The sequence below is a fragment of the Haliotis cracherodii genome, unplaced genomic scaffold (assembly GCF_022045235.1).
Source record: "Haliotis cracherodii isolate W230 unplaced genomic scaffold, xgHalCrac1.p SCAF_2, whole genome shotgun sequence".
Lineage (NCBI taxonomy): Eukaryota > Metazoa > Mollusca > Gastropoda > Lepetellida > Haliotidae > Haliotis > Haliotis cracherodii.
This window is the reverse complement of record NW_027266275.1, coordinates 53,152,591-53,168,522: the sequence shown is the minus strand read 5'-3', so window position 1 is coordinate 53,168,522 and position 15,932 is coordinate 53,152,591. Positions and strand designations below refer to the sequence as shown.

The 15,932-nt window shown below is 37.3% G+C and overlaps 1 protein-coding gene across 7 annotated transcripts in view; it reads left to right on the top strand.

Annotated features, from left to right (window-relative positions):
- LOC139468223 (ankyrin repeat and fibronectin type-III domain-containing protein 1-like) overlaps positions 1-15,932 on the top strand; it is a 212,748-nt gene that overhangs the window by 172,576 nt on the left and 24,240 nt on the right. For 5 of the 7 annotated variants that reach the window (XM_071250045.1, XM_071250047.1, XM_071250048.1 and 2 more), the window contains one exon: positions 15,174-15,278. The exons of 1 other annotated variant lie outside the window; for it this stretch is intronic. In XM_071250045.1, the coding sequence (XP_071106146.1) occupies positions 15,174-15,278 (105 nt within the window). Of the gene's footprint in view, positions 1-5,071; positions 5,335-15,173; positions 15,279-15,932 lie in introns of those variants that run through there. One more of the 7 variants, XM_071250051.1, reaches the window with a different exon arrangement.

Genomic DNA, 15,932 nt, shown 5'->3' with positions numbered 1-15,932 from the left:
TCATTTACACCAGGCAGTCGACTTGAGGATTTTTGTTTGCTAATGAGGTTTGGAGGTATTTGTGGGCGTGAATCGTGTTAAACAGTCGTCTTCTATATTGTGATCAAATGACGAAGTTGACTATCTTGTTGCAACTTTCAGCAAACATCACGATATGTTGCAGTTGGTTACTTCTTGCATCTTAGTGAAGACTAACATGAGAGGCATATCACATTTTATGAACTATTTCTTACACTGTGACATCTTATGGTTTGTAATCAGTCCAATGATTAAAGAGGTTGGTGCTTTTTGAAAACTACAGATGTTATAATTAATCTTTGAAGGTTAGTAATATGTTTTCAAATCATCAGCGTAACTTTATGCTGTTGATGAATATCAATGAATCAAAAGGATCCTATTTCTTATTTCAAGAATCACAATTTTCCATGGGTCATCATGACCCATACTGTGTAAAACATACCTGTCTGTCACACCAGCTGATTGTCATGCCTTTTAATTAATCTTTATCGTGATTTTAGTCCTGTTGATTGTGGATAATTTGAAACCTGCTTAATGTAAAAAGAAAAAATCAACTTTGTTTTATTTATGGGTTGCTATGGCAACAGGAATTTCATGAAAGTGTTTCGAACAAGAAAAAGCTGGGTGCAAAATATACAGAGGGAAGTCTTGTATCTCCATATGTCTTTTCTTATCAAACAGGAAATTGAATTGTAACAAGGGTTATTTTTTTAAGCTTGATTTCCATATTTACCGGCTGCAGAATATCTTATTGTTATAAATATATAATACAAATAAAATTACCAAGGAACTTTTGAGGAATGTTTGATTCAATGATTGCTTTGTAATTTGATTAGTATAGGAAATGCTTCAGAGAAGATAAATCTACAGCTGTTAAATATTTTTTTCTTAATTACCTTAACAATAAATGTGGTCTTAACAAGTCACCAGCAGCTGATATGAAAGGTTTCTGTTTTTCTCTTACTGTGAAGAGACACTGGGGTGGCCCAGTCATCCCAGATACCACTGAATACTGTACAGGTTGTCTCCCTTAGATCTTAGGCAGGATCTTATTATCATGGTTTTCAATCCTCGAGTATCATCCTTGTTTTGTCAGCACCAGTGCTTGTGGTTTTCATCAAGGATCTGACCATTTGGTATGCTAGTAGGACCTGGGATCACGTAGAAAATGTTCCTGGAAATGCTAGGGAAAAAAACTCTCTAATTTCGCATAAAAAAACAATAAAAAAACTTTTCAATGGACATGCTTGATGTCCTGAAAACAATGTGTTTGAGACCTGATTTCAGGGAGAAATATTATATACACAATCAACATCCCAATGTTCAAAGCAGCAGAAGACCAAAGTCAGTGTTTCTATGTATAGTCAAACTATCTTTATATAGTTTTCTCTCATGTGCACTGTATTCTCAGTCCATCATCAGCCCTGATTGAGAGGAAACCAAACCTTGCTCCCAACATTAACTGATCTACTTTCTGTTATGTGCTGGAACAAGTCTTTGAAGTCGTTATCTTAATGAGGGCATGCCCATTCATCACAACCCGATATACAAGCCATGAGTGATAAATATATTATATATCACACACTCTTTGGTAAAGATTAGGATTATTAGGAGTCTGTAGGCCTGTTGTCCAATTCTAAGCTTGCATCTGTATATTTTGTCTGATTAAATACACTGTGAAGGTTAATTTGTAAGGTTAGATCTGTTTTCATTTTGCTGATGATACAAACTGTGTTCTTATTTAGGTTATGGATGGTTTATTGATATATTGCTTTTTTATTAATCACTATGTCAAACAATGATGTTCGTTTATGTCAGTAATCAATTAATCACTGCTGAGATAAGATTAGTGGTACATTTATTAATTGCCTGACTCATGTAATTGATTGTATATAGATTAAGTGGATTTTGCTCCAGCCAATGATTTCAACTCTACGAAGATATCAGTGTCGTTGTTTACTTGTTATGAATATGTTATGGTTAATTTAGGTTGCTGGTTTTACTTAAGTACTGTAAGTTCAGCTCATGCGGTTTTGTAACCATCCCACAAACACATAAATGCATCTTGGTTTAAAATAATGGGAGCCACTTTTTTATGTTTCTTCAAGGAAGAAGCCTGTCTCTCAAAGACGTTTTCAAGGCTATCAGTTTCATTATAAAGAGGTTGATATGTCTTAAGTTGTTTCCAAACATTTAGTCTTGTGTCAGCGTTTAACAAGTAGGTTGTGAGTCCGGTCTTGACTAAGGGGTAGAGTGTTGGGGGACCACTATCTATGACTGGCCCGTAGACCGGGCAGTGATCACGCAGGGTGTACTGTTAAGTTCTGTCAGTGTTTGTCAGTCTATAGTAAATTCTGTAGTGCCCTACACCCACAGAGGGGTCACGCTTACTCACATAATCCTTCCGAAAGGAGAACCGTTGAAAGCTTTTGTGAATTGCGGGTGCAATGGAGCCTAGGAGGTTTTGTGTACACAAACAGCAGTGGTCGAGGAACTCCCGATGTCGTGCTTGTTTATAGTGGATATTTCTTCATAAATATACACTGAACATTGTGAGAACGGTGACAGTTAATATTACTGGTTCTCAAACACACAGGCGTGAATTTTCTGGATTTAATTTACTGATATTGAAGTGGATGTTTTTACCATGGTGCAATGACTGATAAGGGTAGTGGAATACTGATTCGTTGACTTGATGTCGCTGACAATGTCATGACCAACAACATGTATGTACAGGTAGGTTTGTCACAGCAAAAACATGTTCAGGCTGTGTTATTTCTTTTAAAGAATGGGAGATTAATTCTGTCAGTTCCCTACCTGTAATGTGAAATCAGTATGATTTGATTCTATGTTATAACAAATGGATGTTTGAAAGCATGGTTATACTGTACTGTATGTATGGCTGAACACACCTTACTTTTATATAGACCTGTACTGAAGTCAAAGAGGTGAGACCTGTATCATTTATGCACAAATGTTAATTAATTGTCACTTTCTGTGTTGAATATTTAGTCCACTTGAAACATGAGGATTTTTTCAGGTTGTTACAATGTTATTCCCCAACATTGCCTCATTGCCTGTGTAGCTGTCACACTCAAGCATGTGTTGGTAATCCCGGTGGGATGTTGCATTGATAGACTTAGGTGAGGTGAAATGGGGTTTAGTGTCTCGTTCAGGGTTATTTCGCATGTATAGCGATCAAATAGAGATGAAGGACAGAAATATATGTGAATGAGTGAGAGGAGTTAATTTCATGACACCTCAGCAATCTTTTAAGCTTTGTGAAGAAGTTTATCTTCAAGTCTTTGAATGGCATTTAGAAGTGATACACATTAGAAAGAGAATTTATGGATGTCAACTTCTTTATTATGAGGAACACGTTTCGGAGTATATACTTACTCCTTCATCACCTGATGAAGGAGTAAGTATATACTCCAAAACATTGTGTCAAATTCTCTATTAGGAGGAACACAACGTTTTGGAATGTATACTTACTCCTTCATCAGGTGATCAGTTAATCCTAATGCTTTCTGAAATAGTTATCTGTTACTCCTTTTATCTTACTGATCATTAATCTAATGTGAGAGTATACAATAATCTAGCTTTCCTAATGTTTCAAATGACTGGTCTTATTAAACTTTCTTATTAGTATTGATGAACAGAAATGTTTATATCAAGCAGATAAGATGGTTTATTCAAACTTAAGAGATATTCTTTATTTGAAAATATAATAACTCAGGTGATTAATATATGGGACAACAGATGCCATTGTTGTAGGATAATAAACCAAAATTAAAGGTTCATATCTTGAAAAGGAAAATAAATACCAATTAATGTTGTTTTATTCAATACACATATTCATTATAAATTGATTGAATGAGACATTAATTTTGGCAGAGATTAATTGCTAACTGATAATGTATTAAAATATAAAAATATACTTGACCTTTAATATCAGTGAATGCCAAGTCATTCCGACAGTTAAATAGTGGGCAAGTTGACTTGCACAGCTGCATTCAGTAAGACATTTGGTGAGTGTTTAAATATGTAGGCTATGTAAATATTGCACTGTCATCTGACTTATCTGCTCTTTTACAAGCTCTTGTTTGTTTTGTGAGTCACCGGTTAAGATAATTGGTGTTGGCAGTTGTTATTCAAACATTAATATAATGAATTATGGAAAAATCTATTTGAATGTCAAGAAGACGTTTTAGTTGTTATCATTGTAAAGGGCACACGAGTGAACAGGCAGTTGGTCTGTAGTTATTATCACAACAGTTTCTATGGGACTAGGTCCTGAGAAAATACTCCACCTTTGTCATGTAATCATACATATTTTCACTGGTTTTATAACCCCTCATTTGAAATTCAGAGCTTTTATTGCCGAGTTTAATAAGGTGGAAAATTTGATATTTGACACGAACAAGCACACACTGCATTGGGTCAATTAAAGTTATGCAATCCTTTTTTCAATGCCAGGGACAGTAGGGTGGCGTGGTATTATACTTAATTTGATTGTCTACATGGGCCAGAGTATGAAGCAAACTCTTGGCGTCCCTTGTAATATATTTCATGAAATATTCAGTTATTTAAGTTGATTTCTTGATAGTGAGTGAGTTGGGTTTAACACTGCCTTGAAAAGTATTCCAGTTATATCATGGCGTGTCAGCTTAATGTGGGTGGAAAGCCTGAAGTGACGTAGTTCTCATGATGTTAACTGAGTTTCATAATGATTAGGAAAGATAATGACTACAATTTTGTGAGTACCAAAATTACAGACAATTAAAACAAAAAAAATACTTTCTGTCAAACCTTTTCCAGCAGTTACACATGAAACAAATCACTTTGTCATAACTTTTTATGTCCAATCAGGAAATCCTGACAATTTCCTTATGTTAATGACTGCATAGCACATCATCCCGAGCATGACAAGTTATAATTTTAGCCAAGGGTTTTTCATTAACAAGGCTAGTGTTTTGTCAACAGTATATGGAGTGATTCAGTGTATTGCGGAAGACGTCAGTCAAGGCTAAAGTGTCCAGACTCGGGGTTATGACGCCTCCCACGTGTGTGGAGGGGGTCAGGGGGAGGCTTCGCTTACACCAAAACAAAGCCCTATTAGCACATTGTCCAGTACTGTCCCAGAGTTTCGGGAGTCGAGTCACTTGAGTGCAGCATTACTGAGTGAGCCCAACTCAGTGGGAGCATAACAGGACATTGTGGCCCAGCGGTGTTGCTCACTGTTAATCAGTTGTAGGATAGTCACACTTGTGTTGTAGCTGCCCATTACAGAGCAAATATGAAGATCAAACGAAGGTACCGTAATCTTTCATTTAGTTATAATTTTAAATCATATTTTTTTTCATATTATTAAATTGTTTTTTAAATATATTTGTATGTGAAATATTTTCATGATTTTAGTAGCTGAAGGTCTTAGTTGGATGGTGCAAAATATAAAGAGTATTGTTTTCCACACTCGTGCCATAGCAATGCAATGTTAAGACAGCGTTGGGGAAAGTAAACTAACGTATAGTCACTGAAATAAAGTTTTGTATGAGATTAAATAGAAATATTTAAGGAACCTTAAAGTGTAAAGAAAGTCTCAAGTCTCTGAATTTCAGAGCTAGAGCTGGGAGATGGGTATTGGTTGCTTGCGCTGGGCTGGGCTGGGCTGGGCTGGGCTGGGCTGGGCTGGGATTAGGATGAGTATAGGCTGCTAGGTCTTTGAAAGGGGATGAGTATAGGCTGTTAGGGCTGGGAAGGGGATGGGTATAGGCTCTTAGAGGTCAGAAGGGGATGAGCATAGGCTGCTAGGTCTTGGATAGGGGATGACTATAGGCTGTTAGGGCTGAAAAGGGGATGAGTATAGGCTGCTAGAACTGGGAAGGGAATGAGTATAGGCTGCTAGAACTGGGAAGGGAATGAGTATAGGCTGCTAGAGGTTGGAAGGGATGAGTATAGGCTGCTAGAGCTTGGAAGGGGATGAGTATAGGCTGCTAGAGCTGGGAAGGGGATGAGTATAGGCTGCTAGAGCTGGGAAGGGGATGAGTATAGGTTGCTAGAGCTGGGAAGGGGATGAGTATAGGCTGCTAGAGCTGAGAAGGGGATGAGTATAGGCTGCTAGAGCTTGGAAGGGGATGAGTATAGGCAGCTAGAGCTGGGAAGGGAATGAGTATAGGCGGCTAGAGCTGGGAAGGGGATGAGTATAGGCTGCTAGAGCTGGGAAGGGGATGAGTATAGGCTGCTAGAGCTGGAAAGGGGATGAGTATAGGCTGCTAGAGCTGAGAAGGGGATGAGTATAGGCTGCTAGAGCTGAGAAGGGGATGAGTATAGGCGGCTAGAGCTGAGAAGGGGATGAGTATAGGCAGCTAGAGCTGGGAAGGGGATGAGTATAGGTTGCTAGAGCTGGGAAGGGGATGAGTATAGGCGGCTAGAGCTGGGAAGGGGATGAGTGTAGGCTGTTAGCGCTGAGAAGGGGATGAGTATAGGCGGCTAGAGCTGAGAAGGGGATGAGTATAGGTTGCTAGAGCTGGAAAGGGGATGAGTATAGGCGGCTAGAGCTGGGAAGGGGATGAGTGTAGGCTGTTAGCGCTGAGAAGGGGATGAGTATAGGCTGTTAGAGCTTGGAAGGAGATGAGTATAGGCTGCTAAAGCTTTGAAATGGTTCTAAATGTGCCCATTTGGGCAACTGAACTGGTGTAGCGTTTTAACTACTAGGCTACCTTAGAGGTATGGTAGAAGTGTATACTTAAACTGAAGATTCATGTAGATTTCCTTGGTTCATGGATGACCAATAGTAGGGTCAAGTGGAATGTTGATCAGTTGTGTAATTTTAGAATGGCCATGTGTATGAACACCTAATGACACTAAGTAAGATTTTTCTGTCTTTCACATTCTGTTCCCTGTATACCAGGGATGTTACTTCGATTCTCACCGCGATACTTGAGTCACAGTACTATACATATATCTCTATTCTTGAGTCACATATGATGCATATCGCAAAACTTGAGTCATGATACGATACATCTCATCATATTTATTTTGCATCTAATGTCTGTGAGATTGTTCATGTTTCATGTGGCCCAGCCAATGTTAAGAGTTGTTGCTATCAGTCAGTTTGTGTTTCACCTGCTGAAATGTAGTCTTGTTTTTAGAGTTGAATGTATTGTGATTTGTGATAGCAGGAAAGGAAGAACCATCCAAAGTAGTTATCAGGTTCGATTATTGTAAAATGCAGTAAGTATTATCTTTAAAAAATCGATACAGAATTCAAACTTGTATCCATATGTGAATAGGCGTAACGTGTATCTTATCGTCAGGTGTAAATTGACGATTGACATTGTCGAATCGTGACTACCCAACTACACCCAACTTCTCTCATCTCATACCCTCTCAGTCCTGGACACACTGTTTTCAATGATATGTGATAGTTATTTTACAGCTACAGTAGAAAAGCCAGACCCAAGTAAGCTATGTCAGGGTCACAGTTTATTTCCATAATGTAAACCTTGCTTTTGGTACCTACAGTGTTTAAGGGGAAGTATATGTTATCAGAAGGTGCCAGATTTCTGTTTGAACTGTAAAGTAAAAGCAAATGTGTCTATTTGTGGAATTTTGTTTAGAAATGTTCTTGCAATAGGTTAGAGTATTAACATATTTGCTGTCCATATACTGGATGTGGAATGCAGAAGTATACTGTGTTTATGGTGAAAGGGTATGCCCAACCAAGATGCAATTCCATCAGAAGGTCTTTTCTCGTTCAGGCATTCTGCTGCTAGTAGTTGTGTGGAAACCATTATTAAATAGTTATGCTGCTTTACATACCTTAGGTGATATAAGTTGTGCCCTATTTCAATCACTGAAATCACTGACAACAGCCTTTAAACAAAGTATGGTGCTGTATATGCTGAAGCGTCACTTGAACACACGACAGGCATTGAAAGCATATAAGCATGGCAGTTGGTCAGCTAGCTGACATAAAGTGGGCACTCCTAAAGAAAACTAAACAAGCTTTGCAAAGCTTTCGTTCTACAACGCACATCACCATTATGACATCATATATTATGACGAAACCAACAAATTCCAAGCCTTCTGTTGTCCCCAAAACTTAAAATACATTCTCTTTGTAGATTTCTATTGTGTTTTCTGCACGAAATGTATTGCCACACATCCTTTGATTATTGTAGTAACCACAACTATGCATTTTGTAAACTAATATTGTAGATAAAGTTATTTAAATATGCCTACCGACAATAACTGAAAACAATTGCTATTTTTCTATGAGTATTAGCGTCTGCGGTGATGCAGACTTCATATCAGCTGTTTCAATCAGAGGGGATTTATTGTGATTTGACAACCTCTGATTGACCAATCAGAATAAATAATTTCCAAATTCATTGTTGAATGGATTATACATGCATTATCATCATTATTATTATTTAAACAATTACTACTGAGTAAAGTGTACCATGCATTAATATCACTTAATGCTCTGTTTAGTGAATACAATTACTTTCACCGTCTATCATGGCTGATTTATAACACATAGGAAGATTGCTTTTTGGAAAAAGTCAAAATGGAAAGAAACTACAGCCTTCTGATCCAAGATTTGTTTGTTTCTGCTCACTTAATAACATGCACATCCTTTTTTATCTTAGGGTCAGAGCCCAGTTTCACAAAGCAATCGTACACTAGACAGTGGGATGTTCAGACAAAAAGGAAAATTGCCTAAAAATCGAAATCAAAAGTCTTTATCTGATGGAGTATTGCTCGGTGTTTGTTGCTTGCAATATTTCTTGTTAACTCTATTAATCATACCAGGTGACTGATTCAGCTCCCTCTTATGGCTTTTGTTAATTTCATCCAGAATTTGTAGGTTCACCCTGTATATGCTCTTGGTCCTGTCATGAAGAAGGTTAGGTTTTTGTTATGTTCTTTCATTAGATAGAATTACAAATCTATTTTCAGTGAACGCTTTTACTTTTAGTAGTAATATACTAACATATATTAGTCATGGTTCATCACTATAAGATAGACCACACATGGATAAGGGCATGGTTCAGCGATTCAGACATTCTTCGTGGCAAGTTGAACCATCTCCCCACCAGGTGGAGCTGTAGATGTTGGAGTGTGTTTTCACGATTAAAGAGCAGCCCCCTCTAAGTTAACGTGTATATTTACAATACACCATTAACAGACATGGAACCCCACACGAGCTGTTATGCTTGTACCCTCCTTTGCAAGCTTAAAACATGTGTACCTCCCTTTTTCCTGCTTTGTAGATTGAATCTTCACACAGAAACACTGACTCACAGATCAAAAACACATGTGTTAAGTGTAAAGTCTTCACTTTTCTAATCTCTTTTCCAATTTTTATTTTACTGTTGGGAGATTTTTTTACATTTTCTTCATTGTGCTCACTGGGGATTCTGTTTTACAAGTTGTGTTTCTTTTACCTTACGTAAAATGCAAGTGTGTCGTCTGAACAAAAAGTGTTGGTTTGATGCGTTCTCTCAATAATGTTGATTCAACTGGCAGTTATGATGATTAACAAAACATCGCTTTGCATGTTTTCGGGAACAGGAAACCTAATGAAATGAGTCATGTGATTATAAACATTTGTTAGTTATTTGGTCATTTCAGTTTATGTTTCATTGAATATATACAATTCTAAGACACTTTTACTTACCACTGTTTATTATGTAACAGAAAATGTGTGGTTACATAATTATAAACAATGAGAAACACTTTTTGTAAGAACATTGACTTTATAAGATTCTCTGTGTATCTTATCAAATTATAAATCAACACTGTATACTTTCAAAACCATTTGTGCTTAAAAGCTTGCTAATACTGTATAGTCACTTTTCTCTATAATGACCTCTTAGGCTGAATCCTAAAACTATTTTCCTAACAACTTGATCTTCAAGGCAATAGTGTATGTTCCCCAGAGTTCTTGGGAGTCCAGGCATTTAAATCAGCCTCATAATCACCAGTACAAATAAGCTGGCAGGATTCCCCAACCTTTCCTAATAGTCCATGTTTGATTCTGTCAAAATGTGACTCCAGTTAAATGGTGTTCACCTGACAGACCATGGGATCAAAGTGGAGGTGCTCACCAGCAAGGGGATGGGGGAGGAGCAGCTTGGACACTCTGTTCCTCCCTTTCCAGGCTTATTAGCCTTGTCGTGTTTGATGTCTCAGTTAGCATGGACACCCACTAATGAGCAGATGGGATCATCTGATCCACCATCAAAGGCCCCTCAGCAAACAGGGCCATGATGTCTTGGGGTGCGGGTCTTTTACCAAGACAACTGCTAATTAGTGGTTTGCCATCTGCAGAGCTGCTCCAAAAGCTGTAGCTCATGGGGTTTGAGATGGTACACTGAAACGTCCTTCTCACTCTGTGTAGTAAGGGTCAGCGCATACTAATGTATACAACAGAGATATACGGCAACATCTCAACACTATGAAAGTGACACCATAATATTTACAAAGATCTTTTTCATTGAAACGATCAAGTGAATTCATTATTAAAATATGTTTTTTAACTTTTTGAAATATGATTTAAAGATCTTTGTGATAGAAATTACATGTTTATTTTTTAACTCTTGATGCTGGTATATTTTTGGCATTTTTATGTTCAATTCAGAAAATAGTAATCTGTGCCCTGGAATAAAATAATTTGACCTCAGGTTTTAAATGAAACCAAACCATTAGCTGCTCACCAGACGTGATGGATGTTCTGAAAAATAATATTGTGGATAAACAAACTGTGGTTTGGTTCATTCCTCCTTCATGAGAATGAAATAGTATGCTTTGAATCTCTGTCTAAAAACAAAACCCACCCCATCATTGTAATGGTCATCTCTCATGTTATACTGTCTGAAACAACCATTCGACGAGGTGGAAAATTTCTGCAAATATTAGTTTAAGATCTTAGTTTGGAAGATGCACACTGGTCACTCATGGCAATGGAGATCTATGTACTCTATGATGACTTGATATGTAGAGGTAGATTTGGTCCAAGCGGCCTCCTCTAATGGTGAAGACTACTGTAGGCAATGATTTACAGATAGCAGTCTCTGTTGGTGCCTACAGATGTACTTTAGGGACAATAATGGATCTATGTCAATAAGCTCTGTGGTACATGCATATTTACTTAAGCAATCTTTACTGAGAGCACCAACTGCACTGGTTGGCTCAGTGATGTGTATTTGTATAAGGTATAGTGTCATTTATATTTTACAGAGCCGTATATCATATACATGTTAAAGTAATATTTATGTATACAATATTTATACCATATCTTTAATAATGACAGCAGTCAATGCCTGTTCAAGATTTTATAGGCATAGAAAGTTTCTGGTGAGTAAATAATACCGGTATGATACAAGATGCTCGCTCTAATTTATTATTTTAGATATTGTTGATTATATGGTACTGACATTTTTTACCGGCTCCGTGGTCCAGAGGTAGAGCGTCCACCCGGAGAGCGGAGGTTCCGGGGTTCGATCCCCATCTGTGTCATACCAAAAGACTTAAAAGATGGTACTTGTTGTTACCCTGCCTGGCACTTGGCATTAAAGGGCTAAAACAAGGACTGTTTCGGCTCAGAGTCAGTATAGTGTGTCTGAGTGGGGTATTCATGTTAAACTGTGGCATGGTATCTCAGTGAGCTAGCACTATAAATCGGCATCAGTCTGGACCAGTACAAGCATCCACACACACACACACACACATGCATGCACGTTGCTATTTACGTGCAATAATTTTGGACGCGACATTAAATCCAATTTCACCTCACCTCACTGACAGTTTTGTAAAGAAAGGTCTTGAATTAAACTGTTACACACGTTCAACAACTTGAGATTACAAAAAGGCATGCCAAAATATATAGTTTTTCAAACTTTTTTTCTCACTTTTTTAGGAAATTTAAGATTTGCATTTTGGTTTCGCAAGAAAATAAGATTTGTCAGACTTGAGCAGGCTGAGGCCTTGCGAGCACACACGTTCAAACTAAGAAAAGATAATGCCTAAGACTTGTTAGTATTTGGTTAGTTGTGAAAAGGTCTGCTATTCAATATTTCTATGATCAAAGCTGTGGACTTGGAGTATACTGCACTTGTTGACCTTACTCTGCACACTTGCTTGCACTCAGTGAACTTTGGGTCAGTTAAACTTTCATTACATCCCATTCAAACATCCTCTTGTTAACAAACTAAAGTGATATATTTTGCTGCACTTGACGGAAGTACCTGTGTCAACAGCTTCATATGACATCATTTTCTTAGGTGAAAATTTAGTTGCTATAAGATGCATCATGTCCAGAAATCCCAGTTTGAGTTGTGTGATGGTTGTATGTGTTCCTTGTATTTATGTAATACCATGAATGTTTAATTTCTACCAGTTGTACAGTTTCACTTCCTTATTTTACCAACAAATGGCTACAGTAAAACCCAATGTTTCTTCCTGTTAACAATACATCATTAGCAAGCACACTTACCTGTTATTAAGAAAAGATTTATTATTTCGTGATATTAAGGGGGGCGATGGGGTAGCCTAGTGGTTAAGGTGTTCACTCATCACTTTGATGGCTTGAGTTTGATTCCCAACATGGGTACAATGTGTGAAGCCCATTTCTTGTGTCCCCTGGCGTGATATTGCTGGAATATTCTAAAAGCAGCATCGAACCATGCTCACTCATGATTTCAACAGTAAGGTCGTTACTTCTGCTTCAAACATGTTTATCCCAACAACGGCATTGTCAATGAAAATATTCATGTTCCCTATTGCTAATTTTAAATTCCTTGCTGTGTACTATCGTGACAAAAAAGAAAAGAGAAATAGAATAATAGAAAATGATTCCTGTCACCTCCAGATGTCAGTTTTATATCTATGCCTTATCTACCCACATTGAATTCTCCTGGTAGTTTTGCCATACATATTACTTCTAGTGTTTTGTTATTGGCAGCCTTGAAAGCCCCAACAATAATGTAATCCTTCACTCATGAGTAATACTTATTGTTGTTAGGAAAATAGCACTACTGAAAGATTCTTGAAGGGGGGGGGGGGGGGGGGGGGGGGCGCCATGCCAAACAAATTCAGGCCAATTTAATGACAAATTTAGAGATGAAAATTATGAGGTTTGAACCGACATTTGGGGAAAATTGTTATATTATTTGGGATTTTTTTTATAAAAGAATATGTGGTATTGATTCAACTTTCAAGACATATTCTGATGTTTCAATAATAGCAGTTAATCTTTAGAACACATTCCAAGGAGGATTACTTGTTTGACAGGTCCCTTGATAGAGTTCATAAATAAGGTCGGTCTTTCATAGATTTCATAGGCTTTGTGGAATTCCTAAGGGTTTTATTATTCATACAATCCTCTTATAGTCTACATTGTACATGTGTTATACTCCCTTCAGTGTGATATAGGTATTTATATTGGCACCACATATAGACAACACATGTATACATTTTTTTCTGGATAATTATACTGTATTTTCTATGATATGAATTTCATACCTGTCAAGGCTATTATGAATATGTTGAATAGAGTTTGTTAAGTGAATGCATAACATGGGCGGATACAGAGGGGGGTAGCGGGGTTGTGCAACCCCCCTTTTTATTTAAAAAAAAATCTTTATTTCTGTATAAATTACCACCAAAGACAATAAATAGATCTTAATTGTGCACCCCCCCCTTTTCAAAAAAGATGTATCCGCCCATGCATAATGTTAACTGTTAAGAACAAACATTACAACAGCATTTTAAAGTCACATCCAACTATCAAGACGATGTGATTTATTAAATTGTTTTTATACTGAATGTTCTGATTAAGTGTTTAGGTTGTGTCTTTTTTTGTATGGTAATGAATTAAATCAAAACAATAATTTTCCAATATTTCTTTTTTCGTATATATTGTTGAAATTTCTGTGTCATCTTTCCAGTGATAAGATATTTTGACTTGTGTCTATGGGAAGAGTTTGTACCTTCTACTTTTACTTCATGTGATCTTTCTTACTTCTGTGCTACTAAATTACGCTCAGAATTACATTGATGTATTGCCAAATGTGACAATAATGTCTTCAGCATAGTTCTGAATGTATATATATATATACCCCAATCTGCTGGGTAATTGACCCCCTTCCTTCCCCATTTATCAGAAACCTTTAAATGTCAATGCCACCATCACTGGGTCAACCTGATTCCTTATCTTGTCTTGAATTTACACACATTGAAAGCTGAAGAAACGGCTACAGGAAGGTCTGCAACCTTGACAAATTGCGCAAGGAAAATCTGCCCTTGTGGTGATTCTGATTGGCACAATCACCATGTGCCTTGGGTCTCTGTCGACTAGCAGTAAAGAGTACTGTGTCATGTCTTCCGGGGAGCTGATACCTTGATTCTGGTGTCTGGAGAATGGTTGTCCCTGTGGCTATCGCTGTAGCGTTTACCATTACATGCCCTGACAGCGTTTCTTGAGCCTATGTCCCTCAGTACTCTTGTCATCTGCTCACTAACAGCAGACGGTCAACAGGCGTGCACCAGACAACACTGTATTTCTCACAACACACTTGAAGGACATCACTGTTGTCAGTGTCAGAAGAGCAAATTAATGAATTTGGCTTGTTAATATACAGTTCAAAGGCTTCAGGGATATTACCACTGGGATTAATAGGAAGAAGTGATGTTTTTTGGTGCTCTCAGTCCAAATTTGCAAACTTTGTTTGTGAGAATTGGATAAGGTGTGATTACCACCTGATGGTATCACTGAGGTTCTGTTGAGGTTATTTCACGAAGAACAGTCGACATTGACCCAAAATGGATTCCATCATTTCAAATGAACCGGAACTAATGACGTGCCGAAGGCATTCTCAACTTATTGACAAGTTCTTTATTTGTTTTAAAAGGTATTGTTCAATATTTGTTTCCTTGCAGGTTAGATATATAAAATATTACAGATTCAGTTTAACACATAATGTTTTGATTATGTATATTTTTAGGCTTCTTTAGAAATATATTAACCAATGGACCAGCTAAATTGATGTGAATTTTTCGATGATTTGTTTTCAGGCAATCTACATTATATATTTTGTATCTTTATTTCATGAGATTGTAAGTTTCCTTTCCTTCATTCTTCATAGATTGGAAAGTTCGGGAAGTTTTTACAAATTAGCCCGCCGTCTAAGTCAAAGGGATCGGAAGGACGCAGACTCACATTCCCGACAGCGTTCAGTCAGCCTTGACTGGTGAGACATGCATCCTGATTGATGGAAATGTGTTGTGTTTGTCATCACATGCATGTTGCCATTTCATTGCCCTTAATTTCACTAGCATGTACCTTGTTCACCCTGCAATTATGTGTTTCTAGATCTTCCTTTGCTTTTTCATTATTTCCTCATCATTTTATACATTAAACATCCGTTTGTTGTTAGAAATTATGATTTTGTGTTCTGTTTTCATGTGGTCTCATGTAATAGAAATATCAGTAATGGTAATTAAGTTTAAGGTGTTTGGATTTTTGGCATGGGATTCTTATTTATTATCCAGTATTGTTTAAGACAACGGCCTCCTTTTCATATATCAATAAAAAAATTATTATACTGTGGTAATGAATGTTAAGTAATTTCACTAACACTGGGGCAGTGGGGTAACCAAGTGGTTAAGGCCTTTAACAAGACAGCTTTGATTAAATGATGAATTGTAATGCTTCTTCATGTAAAACATTAACACTCAGTTTCATGATGAGTTTATACATGTATTGCACTATGTAAACAAGTTGACTACTGCACTGACATTCCCCTTAATGGAAGTTGTGCTGCTAACAACCATAACAAACATAATTGATTGTCAAACACAATATGTCCATAACCCTACCCCTGTGATCTCATGTTACTCTATAC